Source organism: Gobio gobio (genome assembly GCF_949357685.1).
Source record: "Gobio gobio genome assembly, chromosome: 4".
Taxonomy (NCBI): domain Eukaryota; kingdom Metazoa; phylum Chordata; class Actinopteri; order Cypriniformes; family Gobionidae; genus Gobio; species Gobio gobio.
This window is the reverse complement of record NC_137100.1, coordinates 24,128,482-24,147,821: the sequence shown is the minus strand read 5'-3', so window position 1 is coordinate 24,147,821 and position 19,340 is coordinate 24,128,482. Positions and strand designations below refer to the sequence as shown.

The following is a 19,340-nucleotide window of genomic DNA, read 5'->3' as shown; positions in this document are numbered from 1 at the left end:
TGTAGTTAAAACTAGTGGGAGTGAAGGTGTCAAGTTCACTTATTCACATGGGCAACTTTTTACAAAATAGACCACCTGATGGATGACAAAGCAGGCAATATTATCTGCCTGCAATACTGGAGGCTGCACTTTTAGGGCTGCCGCAGTTTCAGGACTCATTTCTAGGACCCTAGTGAAAAATTACATTAATGTCAGAATTTCTTACATTTAAAATATTAATAAATAAACATATTGTTCCTTGTTAGTTAATACATTGACTAACTAACAGGACCTTATTAACTTAAAACACACACGTTGGGTTTCCATGTTTTAGCCAACTGCACTCCAACAAAGGAGACCTGATTCAAACCTTTTCCATCTTATTTTTTATACATAACAGCAGGCACGGCCATTTAAAATGTAGGCCTAATTACTTAAATAAGTTTAAATATTTCAACAGGGGGTAACATTTACCCATTGGTAAAATGGGTAGGTTTAGGGCTAGGGGTTGGTTAGGACAATATATAAATTAAACGTAATCAATTAAACAACTAAATCATTGCTAGGGTCCTATAGCTGCGGTCCTGAAAATGCAGCCTCCGGTTTTGCAGGCAGATGCTCAAAGCAGGTGAAGACTGCTTGAATGCTTTTTTTTTTGTTGTATAACGGAGGAAGACCAGGGCTAGTAAAAATATACAGTTAATATCCCATATATAGACATAGCCTACTGTCATGTTGTAAATCACAGTGGAAGCAGCCATTACATTTCACTCAACTAAAATAACATTAGTTTTATCTAACAATAGCCTACATTTTTCATTTCAAACTGTTTCAATTATACCGCGACAGATTCGTTGTTAGTTTAAGAACACACGCAGAAGGAAATGTCATTCGTTTTACAAGTATGCAAAACAAATTATCTTCATAACAAATACGTCGTTTACTAAAAAAAAGTGAAGACTACTTACGTGTATATGTTTTTTTCCCCTCCTCAATCGTTCCTTGTTATGTTGAAGACTTGAAATTGTGCAGTTACAGTGTGTGGCAGGAGTGGATGAAACACAGATTTTGCCTTATGTTTCTCAGGTGCAGTAGATCTTTAAGGGCACCTGATGTTCCATTCAAACCTATGGACCTCAGTGTAGCCTAATCGTCAAATGACGTGTCAGATTATATTGCTTATTCACACAGCTGGTGTCCGCGCTCACGTTTCCATTATAAACGATTTAATCGGCACAGCACAATAGATACACTTTTTAAATGAAAAAAGGGGGGGAATAAATGTAAAAATTCGACGTTTGTCGAACCATTTTTTAATATATATATATATAAAAGAAAAAACAACATTCATACAACTTTATGAACTATGAATGTCTGTCACATATATAACCTAAAACAGCACATTAAAGAAATGTGATCATGTTTGTGTATGTCATGTAAATATTTTGATATTTCAATAACATTTGCATTCAAACATCCATTTAGGTTGCATTTCACTGCATTTGCATAAAGCTTGCAGACAGTACATCTCAACAACAGCAAATGTCTGTGTTAATATTCAGTCATTCATTGATGTTTGCAGGCCTGCTTTTGGTATTTCCGTTTTTTTGCTAAATTCAGTGTTGGTTACTGATCAGCATGTTATTCATTAAGATTGTCATACAAGTTCCAGTCCAAGGCCACAAAGCAGATACACTTATAACCAACAGATAGTATGAAAGAGCTCATGATTTGAAGTATCTGAGCGGATAAGATAAAGCAGAAATCATTATTGATAAGACAATTGAGGACTTTCATTATTGATAAGACAATTGTGGACAATTTAATTATGATTTATTTGGTTAAATGAGATGGAATTAACATGTTTTAAAAGAATGAAGAAAAAATTTGTATAATGAAAGTAACTTTTTTCATCTAGTCAGCACATGAATTGTACCGACGCATCTGATGCTTCAGCAAATAAGATGAAAGTCCAGTTAATAGAAACACTCATGCGTGAGCCATAGAAGCATGCAGACTGACCAAGGTCACTTGATCACACCACCCGTCACCAGTGAAACAGCTCTACAGGATGACCTTAACTGAGGCCGAACCAATTCTTATGCAAGATTTCAGATCATCGTTTTCTCTTTTTTTCTGCACATCCTAAAATGGGTCTTCATGAAACACTTTGGCCCTTATTCATTAAACATGAGCAGAAGGAATCGCTGTGTACAGTAAATTGCTATAAACTCATTTATATGTAAATAGTCCTATTGAATTGAATGCAACATTTTTTTTTTTTTGTGCAAGAACTTTGTTCTTCTTGCATTTCATGAATAAAACCCTTTGTGCATTTTATATACCTCCTGTCCTTCTTTGCAGCACTTTGTTGCATATGCAGCAGAACATGTAATATCCATTGCTCAACAACCTGGGACAGTTGCAAAACTCACCAGAACATTTTATTACCCACTGATGACAGTAAACAATAGTAAAGGCAACCCAACCAACCCATGTTAAGAGTTTTATTGTGTTTTTTCCCTGTGACACAGTTTTCCCAATGTGTCATCGCATTCACCTGTTCAGTTAATCATCTTGTTAGTTCACTGTGTATTTATACCCTGTGTTCTCCCTCATTCTCTGTCCGTTCTCGTTCGCTATGTTGTGTGTAGTTTGTATATCTCCCTATTCTCTTGAGTTTTGTCATTAAAATACTTTTACCTTGATTCTCCTTCATCTTCGTGCTGTTTACACATGCAACCCGTGAAAACACAACCCAACCCAGTTAAATGCAGGTTACCCAAAATCTTGTTAATGTCAACTGCAGACTAAAATCCAGTAAAGGTTTTAATGTAGAAAACAATATTATTATTTTTTCCACTCTCTCATTATCTGACATACATTTTTTGATAATATCCAACACATTTAAAATGTATAGATCAGTTATGCTTGTCTTCTTCAAAAATGCAGAACATTACTTTTATTCTGACAGAAGGTCCATTTATCCTGGAGGCCATTTCATTTGCCGTCCTCCAAGCACATGAATGTGAAGGTGATACACGGACTGCGCCCCATTTTTTCCATCATTAATGACTGTAAATATTAATGACAGATAATTAAGCAATTATTACATACATTAAAGCAAATGGAAAAGTATTATAGTGTAGTACACTAAATATGCTGCAAATATACACATAATATAGATACTAAATGAACACATTTCGCTCACCAACTCTGTATCCTTCATCCAGTCCTTCGTTCTTTGCTACGTTTTTGGCCACTATCAAGAGATGACCCAGGAGCTGGATGGAAAAACGTCAAGATTTTAAAAGGTGTATCATACTCTGTAATTACTAAGCCAAGAAATGTATAACATATATAACTAATATTAATAATATTATGGACAGACAAACCTGTGCATCATCATCGTGTGCTTCACTGATCCTGAGAATTGGAATCCTTGGAATAACCAGGAAATGAATGGGAGCCTGAGGATTTACATCTCTGAATGCTATACACTGCAACAAAATACATGACATGCAAACTATCAATTTATAAACTGTAAATAAAATATAAAATCTGACTGCAATGAGTATATTAGACTACAAAATTGCCATCAAATATTTCACAATATATTAATCAGATTTGTGGTCTGTAACATACCTTCTCGTCTTCATGAATGATAACTGCAGGAATAGTTTTGTCAATTATTTTAGAAAATATAGTGGGTTCAGGTTTTCCGTATTTCTTGCTGGCCTCCTTTGCCAAGCGAACCTCATCGCGCGTGGAAGAGCAGAAGCTCTGACACAAACAAGTAAACAAACAAACCCTCAGCAACATCATCTCTCCTGCATCATGCTTACAGTAGTATAAGCCTTCATATATGCGCACTTTATATTCAGAGAAAACACAGACGGCACTTAAACACTTTAAAAGATAAAATTAAACACCTTCACGGGTAAGGCCCGCCGTAGATGTCCGAGAGGCAAAACTTGCCGGGTTAGCAAAATACTGCGGGCTGTCATTGCACTGTTTAAGAACAAACAGCGTACATGTTCCATGGAAAATCACTTCTCATGTGCTTCTGCTGATGCTTTGTTTACACCCGGTGCTGATTTCAAAATAAAAGTCGCCAAGCTGATCACAGTAGAAATATTTTAGTTTCACTTTTTTGAGGTGAAATCATGATGTGATCAGCCATGACATTTCCGTGAGATTTTCAAAAAAATTTTATTAAAAAAAACACAACATTATGCACTTTGGTTCAAATACTAAATGCATACAAATATATAACAGATATATATATATATATATATATATATATATATATATATATATATATATATATATATATATATATATATATATATATATATATATATATATATATATATATATATATATATATATATATATATATATATATATATATATATGTGTGTGTATTACATATTATGTATTTTTTAATAAACGTGAATTTATGAAAGTGAAACAGCGAAAAATATAAGTACATTTATGAAATAAATATTTTCCATTTGTAAATTCCTATATGCCACAGTATAAATTAAATGAATAAGTACAATGCCCAAATAAATGTTAGGTGGTTTCATGATAGTTATTACAGGAAATACATATAGTTTTTTTGTGAATAATGATACATTTCTCGCTTAGTTTTATTCTCGCCTCATCCACTCCATCAGATGGCAGTAGAGAACCATGCAGGGACACTGAATGACCAAAGAATAACTTCATGTGGGAGAAACATGGCGTCTTGCAGCAGGTTGCCCTTGCATCCTTTTCTCTGCACTACATCAGCGCGCCTCGCCTGTAACAGAAATGTCCAGATTGAAGCTTCCGCGGCAAAGAGTTTATATCCACCTGTTCTGCCCTCTCGGACCGCGAAGAGTAAGTCAGCGAAGAGGCGCGTGGTGACTGAGTTCTTCGAGGAGCTGCGCACGCGCACCGTCCAGGAGAAGATCCGAGCGCTCACTCGCGTTCAGCGCAAGAAGTACGTGATTTATCCCCAGACATTTGCTCTCAACGCGGATAAATGGTACCAGCACTACACCAAAACCGCATATCTCAGCGGCGTGCCAGAGAAATACACCGAGTCCGCGCCGGTGATTGATGAGTCTGTGTTGTCTGAGGTGCGATCTGTAGTCTGCAGCTTCATCTTACAAGAACACTGGTACTTGAAGAAAGGGAGAACTTTCATCCACAAAGAGCAAGAGCAGTTCGTCACTCCGTTTTTAAGGAACCTGGTGTGTGGTCTAAAAAACCTTTTGGCCAAAGAAAACCCCGTGCTGTGCCTGTCTAGTTTAGGTGAGTTTGACCTCCACCATGTTTACTCTCTTTATTGCAACAAACAGTTTTCTCATGTGAGACTTCTCTAAAAAAATAAAACTGACTTGTTTTTATGCAATATTTTGCCTTCTCTTCTCTGATGACGTGTTTACTGGCGTGAGGGCGGGACAACCTGTCAATCACTTGAAATCACAGCAATAAACCTTTTTCTCAGCAGCAGCACCTTTGAATGAAAGCGAGGCTGTGAAGGACAGACATGCATCTTTTCAGTGGGTTGTACTGTTATTTAATGTGTGGATTGTTCTGCTGACGAAACACTGCAAAAATATCTTTCTGAAGAAATGTCAGTACTGAGTAGACATACTCCAGACAACATGAGCTGTGAAAAATGATAAGTGATCTAAGAGCTTTATGCAGCTTTTTATAGCTGATGTCATTGAAAACACAGTAAGTCTATCCCTCACAGCCTCGCTTTCATACCTGTCATGTCACTGCTCTAAGGAGCCAATCAATTCCAGATGGACAAAAAGTCGCACCCTACTTTTTTTTTCTTGTTCGAGGAGCCATTTCACTCGGATATACGTCACGATAGGGAAGAAAAGACTATTGCTATTATAATTTATTTCGTATTTATCTTTTGAAGATTTTGACCCTCAAGTCAACTATTACTGGTTACGGGGAGAAAGGACTATTCCAGCAGGACACAGGAGTGGACGGATCGAGCCCATAAGATTCCAGATTGATGACAAACCTCACAGTCAGATCAGAATCCCACAACAACTTCCTGAGGTAGGATAATGTGCAAGTGGATCACATTATGATGAATATCATTTATGCAAATGTAATCATGACTACAGGTAGTGTTTAAATTGTAACTGGTTGTCATGCAATATTTTGCAAGAATAGCATTAATGTATGATATGTGCTTAAGAGTGATGTCATTTCCTGCAGTTTGTTCCTCTTGAGGCAGAGATCTCTGCTGAAGTTCCTGTTATCAGTTTGGCTCCTGATCGACTCCCCTTGTTCAGGAGACAGTATGACAACAACATCTTCATAGGTTGGTCTCTTCTAGTCTTACATGATTTATACAATATAGTATTTATTAATATTTTCAATTAGCTTTAATTTTGTAATTTTATGTTTTTTTATATATTTCTATTTAGCTTTAAAGGGGCGGTTCCGTGTTTTTTTTCTAGGCTTGGTTGTGTTTATGGGGCGCAGTATAACATGTCTTAATACTTCTTTTTTTTTTAAACGCCATATTTTTCTTATATTTTACCTTTATTCCACACCGCTGTCTCCACTGTTCTTTGAACGGCTCGTTTGCTTCCGGCTTCTATGAAGCCCATCCCTCCGAAAAACGCAATGGTCTTAGATTGGTTAGATGGCCAAATGTAGTTTGTAGTTCTGCAACCAGGGCCGGCCCTGACCAATTTGCTGCCCTAGGCAAGATTTTACTTGGTGCCCCTTGTATCAAGGTTTAGCACTACACATTATCAGTCTAAGTTGTGGAAACACTCGTACTGTTTTATTTTTGTAATGCATTGATGTTTTATTTTTATTGTTGTTGTTGTTTTATATGATGTCCAGTCCATTCTACCCCATCATTATGTTCATGATATTATTATTGTTTTTTATTTGTTAAAGGCTGATGATAGTAAAACTGTACAAATATTACACCTATGCCACATTACAGCCTAAACACAAATAGCAAGAGTAATTGAATCTAACATTCATGCACAAACTATTCATTGAGAACTAGCAAAAGTGTTTGTTTTCCAGTAGATGGCAGCAATCTTCCACTAAACTATGAGCATTCATGCTTTCACCAGGAATTCAACTGGGAAATTTTGATATTTAATGTGAATTTTACATAAAATGTTGCCGTTTTAAATAAACCTGTATATAAATATCATTACTAATTTCGGCAAATACATTTTAAAATTGCTATACACCCCCTTAAAACTGCACAACTGCAGAGTAAAAACATTAGGCTATTAAAAAAGTGATATTACATGCGTTTAATATTTTAATATTATTTATTTTTTACAAAATCACACTGGCTGTGGCCTCTGGAGAACCCAGAACAGCTGCTTGCATAAAGTTTAAGGTAAAAATAACTGGAATTAATTAGCAAACATTAGTATTTTACTACTATGCAATTAAATAAACTGTTCATTAACTGTTCAACTAATTTGCCTACATCCCTTTACTTCTGTCTTTACACAGCAAAAAATGCTCTTCTTATTTAGAATCTTTTTCTTGTTTCCAGTCCAAATATCTAAAAATTCTTAAATCAAGGTGCATTTACTAGATGAGTAAAATGACATGCTTCATTTTGATTTTATTTTCAAGTAAACAAGAAAAATGTCTTGAGTTTTTGCTTAAAACAAGCAAAATTATCTGCCAATGGGGTGAGAAAAATAATCTTATTTCTGTTTGGGACAGAAACAAGATTTCAATCAGAAACAAGATTATTTTTCTACTCAATTGGCAGATCATTTTGCTTGTTTTAAGCAAAAACTCACTTCATTTTGATTTTATTTTCAAGAAAACTATCTTCTGTCATTTAACTTATCTAGTAAATGCACCTTCAACCTTAGGAATTTTAGATATTTAGACTAGAAACAAGACACAAATACTATGTAAGAAGAGCAGTGTATCCCTTATCTTCCCTGCATCAGAGGGCTTCTGTCTTTTTTAGACACTTCAATTCGGCCATCCGTCATAAATAATCAGGCAACTTACACCGTGTCAACACCTGGCGCGAATGGCCAAGCACCCTAAAAAATGAAAGCAACCCTGTCTGCGAGAGGCGACGCGACACAACAAATTCCCCTAACGATAAACTGATCGCGCGTTGTATTTCTGACGCACTTCAAGTTGATCCGCGGGGGGAGATTGATGAGGCGGACCGGAAAGATGCGGGGACTTAGTTACGTTTTTTTTTGCGCTTTATTTGGTAATATTTCAAATTAATATTAATAAAATAGTATCAGTAATACATTTTGGCGGCCCTATGGATGAGTGGCGCCCCTAGCATTTGCCTATTCCGCCTATGCCACGGGCCGGCCCTGTCTGCAACAGCTCTCTCTCTTTCGTAATGACTGTGACGTGGCCTCGCCCACTTTGTTGCGTGTTCGCGGGGGCAGTGTTTATGTTAATAGCACGGGTTTATGATGTCACCAACCCGGGAAGAAGCTTGTTGTAGTCCAAACCGGCCGTTTTTGTAGGCAATAAACTGCCATAACTTTAAAAGACAATATCTCCATTTGCATTGAACTTTATGCATTGAAGCGCTGTAACTTTGCAGATACTGTTTATGCTCAAGCAGCAACATTACACACTAACTAAAGTTTAAAAAGTGAAATCGCATGCAACCACCCCTTTAATGTATTTTTATTTCCGTTTCAGTAATTGTGTACTTCAACTTTAGTTAGTTAAAGTATACAGTTACTAAATGTTGCTTGTTAACTATAACGTGAAAGAAGTGTTCACTATTATACATAAAAAATCATTGTATTATTAGTCATTTATCTGTTTATTTAGCATCTGTGACTTATCACATTGCTGGTGTCAGTAGTAGTCGGAAAAGCAACTCTTATGAACACCTGTAGTTAGTGATGGGCGCTTTTGAAACGCATGAAGCTTCGAAAACTTTGAGAATCATTTGTTTCAAGCCAGTATCAAACTGCCAAAGTCACATGGTTTTGGTAAACGAGGCTTCGTTACAACATAACTGCTTCAAAATGTTACGAAATTTCAGTTGTCTGCCTCTAGAGAGAGATGATCTCTGTGAACCAATGTACCTGTGTTTATATCTAGGTTTTTAACCGGTCCTTGAATCAAGTTTATACATTTTTAGACATAATGACACAATTGAATAATAAAAAAGGAAGAGTTGTAGTTTAAAGTCTCTTATTGGTCTGATTAACAAAGCTCTCCATAAAACAAACAAAACAAAGCCCTACAATTTAATAAAATAACATATTAAAAAAGACACTTTATATTTAATGGCATTAGATGATGTGTTAATTGCATTTAAATAGATTACACATTCAAGAAAACATTAGCAATTGATGTGTAAAAGATGTTTTTATGCATATTTGGTCTGTTTGCTACATTTACACTACTCTGGCCAGCAGGGGTCACCATCGTGTGGAGTTTCAAGCTCTTCAAAATGGTGAATATTGCAAAGCAATTGATTCAATGTTACGAAAAGCTTAGTGTTAGATTATAACTCTATTATGCCTCATTCTCAGTCTTTCTTATTCATTCATTCATTTAATGAATTACAGGCATTGTTCATAAAATTATGACCACTGACAGGTGAAGTGAATAACACTGATTATCTCTTCATCCTGTTAGTGGGTGGGATATATCAGGCAGCAAGTAAACATTTTATCCTCAAAGTTGATGTGTTAGAAGCAGGAAAAAGGGGCTCATTTTGCTTTCTTCACAAAGAACTGAGCTCTTTGGGTTCATTTCTCCCATCACTATCTGTAGTAAAATCACTGTAGTGTAGTGGTTCTCAACCGGATGTCGGGGCCTCTAGGGGTCCTCAGCAAACTTCCAGGGGGCCCCAATGAATCTTTTTTAAAAATGATTCAAGATTAGTTATATATATAATAAATATGTTTTGTCTATTTGTTAGACCTGGTACATAACAGCTTAGACCCACTGCTGTAGTGCATAGCCTCCAGTGGTACATGATAAATGATCTATTTGTTTTGAATTTAAATTTAAATTTTTACTCCACAGGCGCCAAACTGGAAGATCCATGCTGCTATGGTCACACGCAGTTTCACATGGTCCCTGATAGGTTTCGCAGGGACAAAATGAGCAAGAGAGGCCTCTCTGATCAAGTCGAGGTGTCACTAAGAGCGAACGGTATTGCCAGCATGTTTGCATGGACAGGGGCACAGGCTATGTATCAAGGTTAGTATTTCTTTAAGCTTTGGATCTTTTTGGGGTAATTATTTTTAAATAATGCCAGAATTGTCCTGTGCGCGGGTTAAAATGTACTAGAGCTGCATGATTGATCGTTAAAATATCGCAAACTCTATTCAAACACCCAATCTTATTCCTCAATTACAGCGATTCGGCCATGTCTTTTAAAACTTTGACGATCACAGCAGAACATTCAAATCACGGAACATTCAAATCTGCTTTGGTAATTCCAGGGTTCGTACAAGGTGCTTAAAGTGCTTGAAGTACTTGAATTTGACTTTTTGAAATTTAAGTCCTGGAAAGCCCTTGAAAACAGCCATATTTATGAAAAGGTACTTGAAAAGTGCTTAAAGTATTAAAAAGACAAGGGGTTTTCCTGCATGGGGAATTACGAGGCGGCTGCCTCCGTCAAATTTCGTGCCACCTACTGCTGGTGAGAACTCAAGACTTGCAGTCACATGCTGCGATACACGGGCGGGTGGATGAGAGCTAAATCATTCATGTTCATTTTAATAAAGATTACACAGAACTCTCATTTCACGGTAAAACGGAACGAACGTGCGACACTATTTACTTTCGTTTTCAACATGGTGATGTCCGGTTCATGAAATAATTGGTCTTTTGAACCGGTTCTTTTTAGTGATCTGGTCGAACAGTTCACCAAATTGGACTGAATCGTTCTAAGCGGTTCGCTTTCGGAGTATTTCTCTTCACGGAAAACCAATCAAGGAAAATGTATGCCTAGAGCACCTCCCAGTGGTCATTATATAAAACAAAGGAAAAACCCTACATGAAATATTGCTTTATAACTTAACAGCTTTAACAAAAATATTCACAAGCTTAACAGAAGTTATGATAAGAGTGTTTTCCAACAATGATTGAAACCTAATGAAACAGTGACAATTTAAGTTTGAAGGGCGTAAAGCTCTGTGTTTAGGCTATTAATGAAATGTAATTTAGCCAAAAAAGAACTTTTATTTTAAGTAAATGTTAATTTAAAAGCAGCCTACTGCAGTGTGATATGTTATCATATCATCATGCTTAAAACTGAGCATTTGAACAATTGTAATGTGATGATTTGGTGCAAATATCTAAATCAGAGAATATCATAGGTTCAGGCGGTTGGCGGGTGGATGATTTATTTTTAACAGCAGATTCAGGTGATGTTAGAGCTGATCCACACATCTTTAGTGCACGAGTCCCCTTTAAAGTTCAGGTAAAAGTCAGTGCACAGACTTTTTCTTTGTTCAATTTTCCCACTGAATATAGCTTGGAGCTCTTAATTTAGAAATCTCAGTGCACCAGAATAATGAATTTATCTTTAAAATGTTCTTGCATTCCCCCGGAACCCCCCTAGAAGGAACGTGGTCCACCTTCCACAGTCTAAGAAAAGACTGTGAGAAACAATGTATATGATAGTGTTCTCAAAATAAAAATCGAATTAGCTTATTATTAAAATAAATGCTTGTAAAATGTTTTTTCTTCAGCTGTGACCAGAATTGTACTGCCTTGTTTTGAACCTTGAATATACAGTGGGGAGAACAAGTATTTGATACACTGCTGATTTCACAGGTTTTCCTACTTACAAAGCATGTAGAGGTCTTTGTATCATAGGTACACTTCAACTGTGAGTGACGGAATCTAAAACAAAAATCCAGAAAATCACATTGTATGGTTTTTAAATAATTAATTTGCATTTTATTGCATGACATAAGTATTTGATCACCTACCAACCAGTAATTCCGGCTCTCACAGACCTGTTAGTTTTTCTTTAAGAAGCCCTCCTGTTCTCCACTCATTACCTGTATTAACTGCACCAGTTTGAACTCGTTACCTGTATAAAAGACACCTGTCCACACACTCAATCAAACAGACTCCAACCTCTCCACAATGGCCAAGACCAGAGAGCTGTGTAAGGACATCAGGGATAAAATTGTAGACTTGGTGAGAAGGCAACAACTGTTGCCGCAATTATTAGATAATGGAAGAAGTTCAAGATGACAGTCAATCTCCTTCGGTCTGGGGCACCATGCAAGATCTCACCTCGTGGGGCATCAATGATCATGAGGAAGGTGAGGGATCAGCCCAGAACTACAAGGCAGGACCTGGTCAATAACCTGAAGAGAGCTGGGACCACAGTCTCAAAGAAAACCATTAGTAACACACTACGCCGCCATGAATTAAAATCCTGCAGCTCACACAAGGTCCCCCTGCTCAAGCCAGCACATGTCTAGGCCCGTCTGAAGTTTGCCAATGACCATCTGGATGATCCAGAGGAGGAATGGGAGAAGGTAATGTGGTCTGATGAGACAAAAATAGAGCTTTTTGGTCTAAACTCCACTTGCCGTTGTCGGGGAAAAATTTAATCACAGAAGAAGATTAAATCATTTATGATTGAGTTCACACAGGAGTCAACATCTGTTTCGGCCATGCAAAACACCACTGTAAGCTTAACAAACACACTGACTGGGTTGTGACCCAGGACCAAAGGTGTCGGATAGAACTAATTAAATTAAGACAGCAGGGGGCCATTTGTGTGTTGTGTTTTTCACTTTTACCATGTGTGGAGTGGAAAACTCCTGAGGAGGGGGTTTAGACATTGGGGGTATAAGAGCTTGTAGTTTCTTTGTGTCCCCAGTCCACACTTGATGCAGGCATTGTATGGCTGTTTTGACTGTGGGCTCTTGCTTGCAAGAAAATAAATCTTTATAAAGACAATTGAGCAAGGTTTGTCTCTTGTTCAGTAATGCGGTGATAGTTGAAATTTTGCCACGACACCGTGTTTGGAGGAAGAAGAAGGATGAGTACAACCCCAAGAACACCATCCCAACCGTGAAGCATGGAGGTGGAAACTTTTCTTCAAAGGGGACAGGACGACTGCACCGTATTGAGGGGAGGATGGATGGGGCCATGTATCGCGAGATCTTGGCCAACGACCTCCTTCCCTCAGTAAGAGCATTGAAGATGGGTCGTGGCTGGGTCTTCCATCATGACAATGACCCGAAACACACAGCCAGGGCAACTAAGGAGTGGCTCCGTAAGAAGCATCTCAAGGTCCTGGAGTGGCCTAGCCAGTTTCCAGACCTGAATCCAATAGAAAATCTTTGGAGGGAGCTGAAAGTCCGTATTGCCCAGCGATAGCCCCGAAACCTAAAGGATCTGGAGAAGGTCTGTATGGAGGAGTGGGCCAAAATCCCTGCTGCAGTGTGTGCAAACCTGGACAAGAACTACAGGAAACGTATGATCTCTGTAATTGCAAACAAAGGCTTCTGTACCAAATATTAAGTTCTGCTTTTCTGATGTATCAAATACTTGAAATAAAATGCAAATTAATTACTTAAAAATCATACAATGTGATTTTCTGGGTTTTTGTTTTAGATTCCGTCTCTCACAGTTGAAATGTACTTATGATAAAAATTACAGACTTCTACATGCTTTGTAAGTGGGCAAACTGGCAAAAGCGGCAGTGTATCAAATACTTGTGCTCCCCATTGTATGTGAAATTAGTGTTTAATTTTATTTATAAAACAATTTCATGCGAAATTAATGCTATATATATATATATATATATATATATATATATATATAGTTTATTTTTAATCATCTATTTACCTTTTTTTATTTTGAAAGAAAATAAAGATATTGTTTGATAAGTGAGATCTCAGATTGTAGTCCTTGAAAACCAAAAAAGTAGTGCTTGAAAAGTCCTTAAGTCCTGGAGTTTCCTTTTACAGTATTTGTACGAACCCTGTAACTCACCTTTTAAAATAAACTTGAATCATTCATTCAAAACGTTTACATGTTAGGTTTGTCCAACTAAAATTGTTGGAGAATCGTGATCTCTATTATAAACAACAACTAAAAAACCCTACTTCCTTAATTAAAAATGTTTTTTTCTGCCAAGGCTTTTGGAGTGAAGAGGACGTGAGCAGGCCGTTTGTGTCTCAGGCTGTCATCACAGATGGGCAGTTCTTCTCATTTTTCTGCTATCAGCTCAATACTTTGGCTCTGAGTCCAAGGGCTGATGGCAACAATGCCAGGAAGAACTTATGCTGGGGCTCAGAAAGCATGCGTTTGTATGAGAGTGTCACAGACGGAGACATAGTTGGCTGGAATGATGCCGTTCTGAGGCTTTTGCTGCAGTTTTTGTTGAACAAACCACAGTGAGAAGGCTGAAGCATGGATATGATATTGTTCTGAGTGTCAATAAACATAATATATATACAGCTGCGTAGTTTTTGTCTCCATTCAAGTTTCATTTAAAAACTAGATGTTTAAAAGAAGAGTGCGTTTTGGAGTCAAGTCACCTTTATTTATATTGTGCTTTATGCAATACAGATTGTTTCAAAGCAGCTTTACAGGGATAAACAGGACAACGTCGATTCAATAATGCAAACAGAATTCAATTCTGCAGTGAAGCTCAAATACAATAGTAAACAGTCATTATTCAGTTGAAATCACCTCAGTGTTGATTAATTTCAGTTCAATAACTGTGTAAAGTACATCAAAGATGTAATGAGTTCAATTCAGCTATAAAGAAAACAGTGATGTCTTCTTTCAGCTCAGTTGAGTTCTCATCCAATAGTTTCAGTGCAGTCAGATCAGTAATATTGCTCAATATTATGTGTACCTAACTAAACAAGCCAAAGGTGACAGAAATGGAGGGAAAAAACTGAATGAATGTATTTTCATATTGATAAAAAGATTACACATTGTTTGTTAGTCAACAAATCACCCAAAAAAATGAAACTTATGTTATCATTTACTCACTGTAGTGCTGTTCCAAACCCATACAACTTTTTGAAATGCAACTTAAGATGTTTTTTAATAATTGCTCTTCATTTCTGTCCCTCCATTGAAAGTCCACACAACTAAAGTCCAGACTTTACGCGATGAACAAACCTCATTGGTCCCCGCTTGTCAAACAAACAAGCACAGTGGAGCTTCTATTGACCTCTATGCATGTGCGTTGATTTAGATTTGAATAACAGCCATGTTCATCATGTAAAGCGATCTAAACCTTTAATAAAGCCTTCAGAAAAGGAATTGGCTTCATCATTAGTTGACCTTTATTATTAAACTAATGTCCAAAATGGGTCATATGAACCCTGAACCCTTTACAATAACATTATGAAACATTTAAAACGTAATATTAGGAATATAAATATATATGATATAGGATACTGCTGTGACAGACAAAAAACCTTATTGCGTATGCGATTCAAGCCACAGAATTCAAAAGCCGAATACAAATGTTTTATATAATCACGCGCTGCATCTTTGGTCTGTTTAAATGAAATCTCAGTGCTCCAGTTTTCTTTGTCTTGCTGTGTTGTTCTCCACTCCATTGCTGTCATCATGAGTGCTAGAACAGAAATCAGCACCATCACTAACAATTATTACTTTGTAACTCTTCAGTGAATCTTTAAAATCATATGAACTGATCTGAAAATACACTTACAGTTTTCTGGTTTGTTCGGAGTAGATATTATCTGCAAAAGGAAAATGTTCATTTGAGACCGCTCTATATAAATATGAACAACGATTCCCGACATATTCCTCTTAATCATTGAAGTCGTACTGTACCTCCTTCAGAACAGTTGTTCTGTTGCGGCTTGTTGCATTTTTCCCAAAGTAAAATCAGTGTGACCAGGACAATGACTTCAAGCATTATGGCTATGAAGGGTTTGAGAGGCTCGGTGTACGACAGGACCTTCAGCACTACATATGACTCGCTGGGTTTGATATCAAACTCCGCACTGCAGATGTACTTTCCAGAATCTTCCTCAGTCAGATTCAGTACAGTCAGTTTTGTTTTACTTCCATTAATAAGGATGTTATAGTTTAGAGGATTTACAGTGGCATTGATGAGCACCTGTGAAAGAGAAAAATATTGAGTTCTTATTGTTAAGCAAAACTTAAACTACAACTTTTTTTTTTTTTTTCAGTAACCGAAATAAAGATTGAATAAAATATACATTTTAGATGAAAAGAAATGCTGCCTTGGCAAATAACTAAAAGGGTAAATATGTTCCAATTAGTTGATAGTTCACCCAAAAATGAAAATTCTGTCATCATTTACTCACCCTCAAGTTGTTCCAAACCTGTATGAATTTCTATCTTCTGCTTCCCCCCCCCCCCCCCCCCCCCCAATACTAATGGAAATCAATGGCAACTGTTCGGAAAATTATGTTTGGAACAACTTGAGTAAATGATGACAGAATTTTTATTTGGGTGAACTGTCCCTTTAACCTTATTTATTTAATGAACTAACATTAACAATGAACAATACAAATTAAATTGTTTATTAGTTCATGTTAGCTCAGGACCATTACAAAATATAAACCAATACAACTTTTGATTTAAAAAATATGCATTAGTAAATGTTGAATTTAATAAATGTTTTAGAAGTGTTTTTCATTGTTTGTGCGTAAACTCGTGTAGTTATTAAAGGGATATTTCACTCAAAAATGAAAATTCTGTCATTAATTTCTCACCCTCATGTTGTTCCAAACCCATAAGACCTTTAAATTGCTGTCTATGGATTTCATCAAAAATATTGTAATTTGTGTTACAAAGATGAACGACACGAGGGTGAGTAATTCATGACAGAATTTTCATTTTTGGGTGAACTATCCCGTTAAACCTTGTCTTGTTGTAAGTGTTACCAAAATAGGTTTGAGTTGAAGACTCATAAAAAAATAAAATATTGTTTTTTATAAAAAATAAAGCTAAACCGAAATATAAAATATAATAAAATAGTAATATAAAAAAAAAACATTTATTTGTATACCACTGTTCATACATGAAATGCAACGCAAAGTGCTTCTTCTAAACAAATAATATATGCATATAAGCATACAAATAATAAGTTAATATAAATATATTTGAAAACAAATATAAAAGATTCACAGTAAAATAAAGAAATTGACAATACAGTTTCACCTCAATATCAATATAAAATAATAGACATGAAACATTAAAAAAATTTAACTATAAGAGCATGTAGAATAAAATCATAAAACAGATTAACACAACTCCACACCATATTGAAAAATATGAATAGATACTATAATAGTATAATAACACTGTATATGAATAACCCTTTTATTGCGTGGTAATGTCTCATTTAAGAATAATCAATCCCACACTCCCCATTTCTGATTCACCTTTTCAGTGTCGTTTGCCTTGTACCATTTCCATGTGTTTGGTGTGTGTTTGAGTTTACACTCGAGTACAACTGAATCTCCAATGTAGCTCACTATCGGCTTGCCTCTTTTTTCTTTCATTTCCGGAACTTGAGGAAAAGCACAATACATCAGTTTAACCGCCAAAATCTGTAACGATGATGAATATGAAAACCATTCCAAGATGTGCATAAAAGGATAAACATACCATCTAAAACAAATGTTACTTGTGCCTCATTTTCTCTGAAGACGCATGAATAATTTCCCAGGTCTCTGGCCTGTATATGGAAACTATGAAGAAGGTTAAACAACTTAGAGCAGTGTTATGTCATTGTTTAGTAATACTGAATTGTTTGTTTGATTCTTTAACATTTCTTATGCGCGTTATTTTGACATTTAATAGAAATGAAACAATTATTTTGTGAAATAGACATCCACTTACGTCCTTTTAAGAATATACTGTTCATTGTTTCTATTTACAGTTTCTTCAGAGTTTTCAATTTCTTGTCCATCTTTAGTCCAATAGCCAGTAATGTACAGGGGGTTATTTGGCATATCAGTTAAGTTACATAAAAGCTCTATATATTGCGGTGTCAGGATTGCAAGCTCTTCAATAATGACTTGACTTTGACCTGTATGCCAAAACATTTGTAGCCCAATCAGCAAAACAAACCTCTTCGTTGCAATTGTGTAAATTAAATTCAGCTATTTTTGATTACATTTGTACAAAATGATGACTACATTTACATATTAATCATGTATTTGATCATTTGTACACTTTTATAATTTTTTTAATACATCCGTCGATGTCAAATGCATGCTTGTGTTGGCTAATACGACATGACAGGATAACCGTACCTTTGGATTCAGCTTTTTTGGTTGTAATTACAGGATCAGACTCTGGGGAAGGAGTTGTCTCTGGAAAAAGAAGACATTGTGTTATAAAATGTTGCATTGAATTTACAATACTAACTCACCTTTCTACTACGGAGACAGGCCTAGTCAAGGTTAAATGAGATTTGCATTACTATAAGCCTCAGCTTATTGAATAATAATAAAAACATTTGTGAATTGTGCAATCACTTTAACATCCCCTATAGAAACACTGGAAGATCAGTCGAGAGGACTTCATTTCAGTCTAACTGATAACAAGGTCATAATGTCAAAGCTTGAAAATGACATAACACAGCCTCATAAATGTTACAATAGACTAAAAAGCAGACGTCCACAAACCTGTGTTCATTCCATCACAGTAGAGAAGTAGTAAGATGAGGTGCATGACATTAGCCATGGAGAAGAGCGCTCTTTCCCTGCAGCTCTGCTGTGTGCGAGGCATCATTTCTGGTGCGTCTGTTTTTGGAAGCAGGTCCCCAGAGACCAATCCCCCCTCCCTTCACCCATCCTTTACTGCAGCCATGGTGACTTGGTAAGACTGGTGTACGCTTGCAACTTCCTGTTTTAAATTAACCATGAGCGTCAGGAGGTGGCTACAGCCCTGCCTATAACATCACCCTCTGTTGAGATGGAGCAGGCACTATGACGACTGCTGGCACATCTCAGTGTTTAGCTAAAATACCGGCACACTGCTATTCATGCTCTCTTTTTGGCATTTATTAACGTGCAATGTTTCGACCACAAGGTCTTTGTCAGACAAACAACATATACAACTAAATACAACTTATATATCAACATAATGAATGATCACACCTGACCTAAATAAATTACCCAATCATCCAGTAGACCAATGAAAAGAGAGGGGGTGGGGATATTATATTAAATAAAGAATAAAGAATATTACTGTTATTTATTTATTTATTTATTTACCCATAATATATGATTTTCCCCCTCTCGTTCTGTACTGTTATTGACATTTAAAGGAGCAATACCCATTTTTTTTGTTTCTTTGTTTAAGCATATGGTTCAAACAGCACAATTTAT

The 19,340-nt window shown here is 36.3% G+C and overlaps 3 protein-coding genes across 3 annotated transcripts; 1 reads left to right on the top strand and 2 right to left on the bottom strand.

The window, feature by feature from the left end:
- Positions 1-2,795: 2,795 nt before the first annotated feature.
- Positions 2,796-4,074, bottom strand: hint2 (histidine triad nucleotide binding protein 2). Its single transcript, XM_079815798.1, has 5 exons — positions 3,912-4,074; positions 3,625-3,762; positions 3,375-3,479; positions 3,191-3,263; positions 2,796-3,054 (listed from the first exon to the last, which is right to left on the bottom strand). Exons 1-5 carry the CDS (start codon positions 4,020-4,022, stop codon positions 2,963-2,965), a joined length of 519 nt encoding a protein of 172 aa, XP_079671924.1. The 5' UTR covers positions 4,023-4,074; the 3' UTR covers positions 2,796-2,962.
- Positions 4,075-4,700: 626 nt separating this feature from the next.
- Positions 4,701-14,440, top strand: mrps30 (mitochondrial ribosomal protein S30). Its single transcript, XM_079814703.1, has 5 exons — positions 4,701-5,283; positions 5,909-6,054; positions 6,217-6,322; positions 10,027-10,203; positions 14,120-14,440. The coding sequence occupies exons 1-5, from the start codon at positions 4,725-4,727 to the stop codon at positions 14,380-14,382; spliced, it is 1,251 nt and encodes a 416-aa protein (XP_079670829.1). The 5' UTR covers positions 4,701-4,724; the 3' UTR covers positions 14,383-14,440.
- Positions 14,441-14,502: 62 nt separating this feature from the next.
- emb (embigin) lies at positions 14,503-18,947 on the bottom strand. The gene is made up of 8 exons (XM_079814754.1): positions 18,636-18,947; positions 18,261-18,320; positions 17,845-18,034; positions 17,611-17,693; positions 17,385-17,512; positions 15,802-16,090; positions 15,677-15,707; positions 14,503-15,580 (listed from the first exon to the last, which is right to left on the bottom strand). Exons 1-8 carry the CDS (start codon positions 18,739-18,741, stop codon positions 15,517-15,519), a joined length of 951 nt encoding a protein of 316 aa, XP_079670880.1. The 5' UTR covers positions 18,742-18,947; the 3' UTR covers positions 14,503-15,516.
- Between the last annotated feature and the right edge of the window lie 393 nt (positions 18,948-19,340).

Coding starts and splice junctions, on each gene's coding strand:
- hint2 (XM_079815798.1), bottom strand. CDS start 4,022: ATGGAACATGTACGCTGTTTGTTCTTAAACAGTGCAATGACAGCCCGC. Junction 3,763..3,911: donor GGCGGGCCTTACCCGTGAAG/GTGTTTAATTTT, acceptor TGTTTGTGTCAG/AGCTTCTGCTCTTCCACGCG. Junction 3,055..3,190: donor GGATGAAGGATACAGAGTTG/GTGAGCGAAATG, acceptor TAATATTTACAG/TCATTAATGATGGAAAAAAT.
- mrps30 (XM_079814703.1), top strand. CDS start 4,725: ATGGCGTCTTGCAGCAGGTTGCCCTTGCATCCTTTTCTCTGCACTACA. Junction 5,284..5,908: donor GCTGTGCCTGTCTAGTTTAG/GTGAGTTTGACC, acceptor TATCTTTTGAAG/ATTTTGACCCTCAAGTCAAC. Junction 6,055..6,216: donor TCCCACAACAACTTCCTGAG/GTAGGATAATGT, acceptor CATTTCCTGCAG/TTTGTTCCTCTTGAGGCAGA.
- emb (XM_079814754.1), bottom strand. CDS start 18,741: ATGATGCCTCGCACACAGCAGAGCTGCAGGGAAAGAGCGCTCTTCTCC. Junction 18,035..18,260: donor CAAAAAAGCTGAATCCAAAG/GTACGGTTATCC, acceptor TTTGGCATACAG/GTCAAAGTCAAGTCATTATT. Junction 16,091..17,384: donor AGGCAAACGACACTGAAAAG/GTGAATCAGAAA, acceptor TCTCTTTCACAG/GTGCTCATCAATGCCACTGT.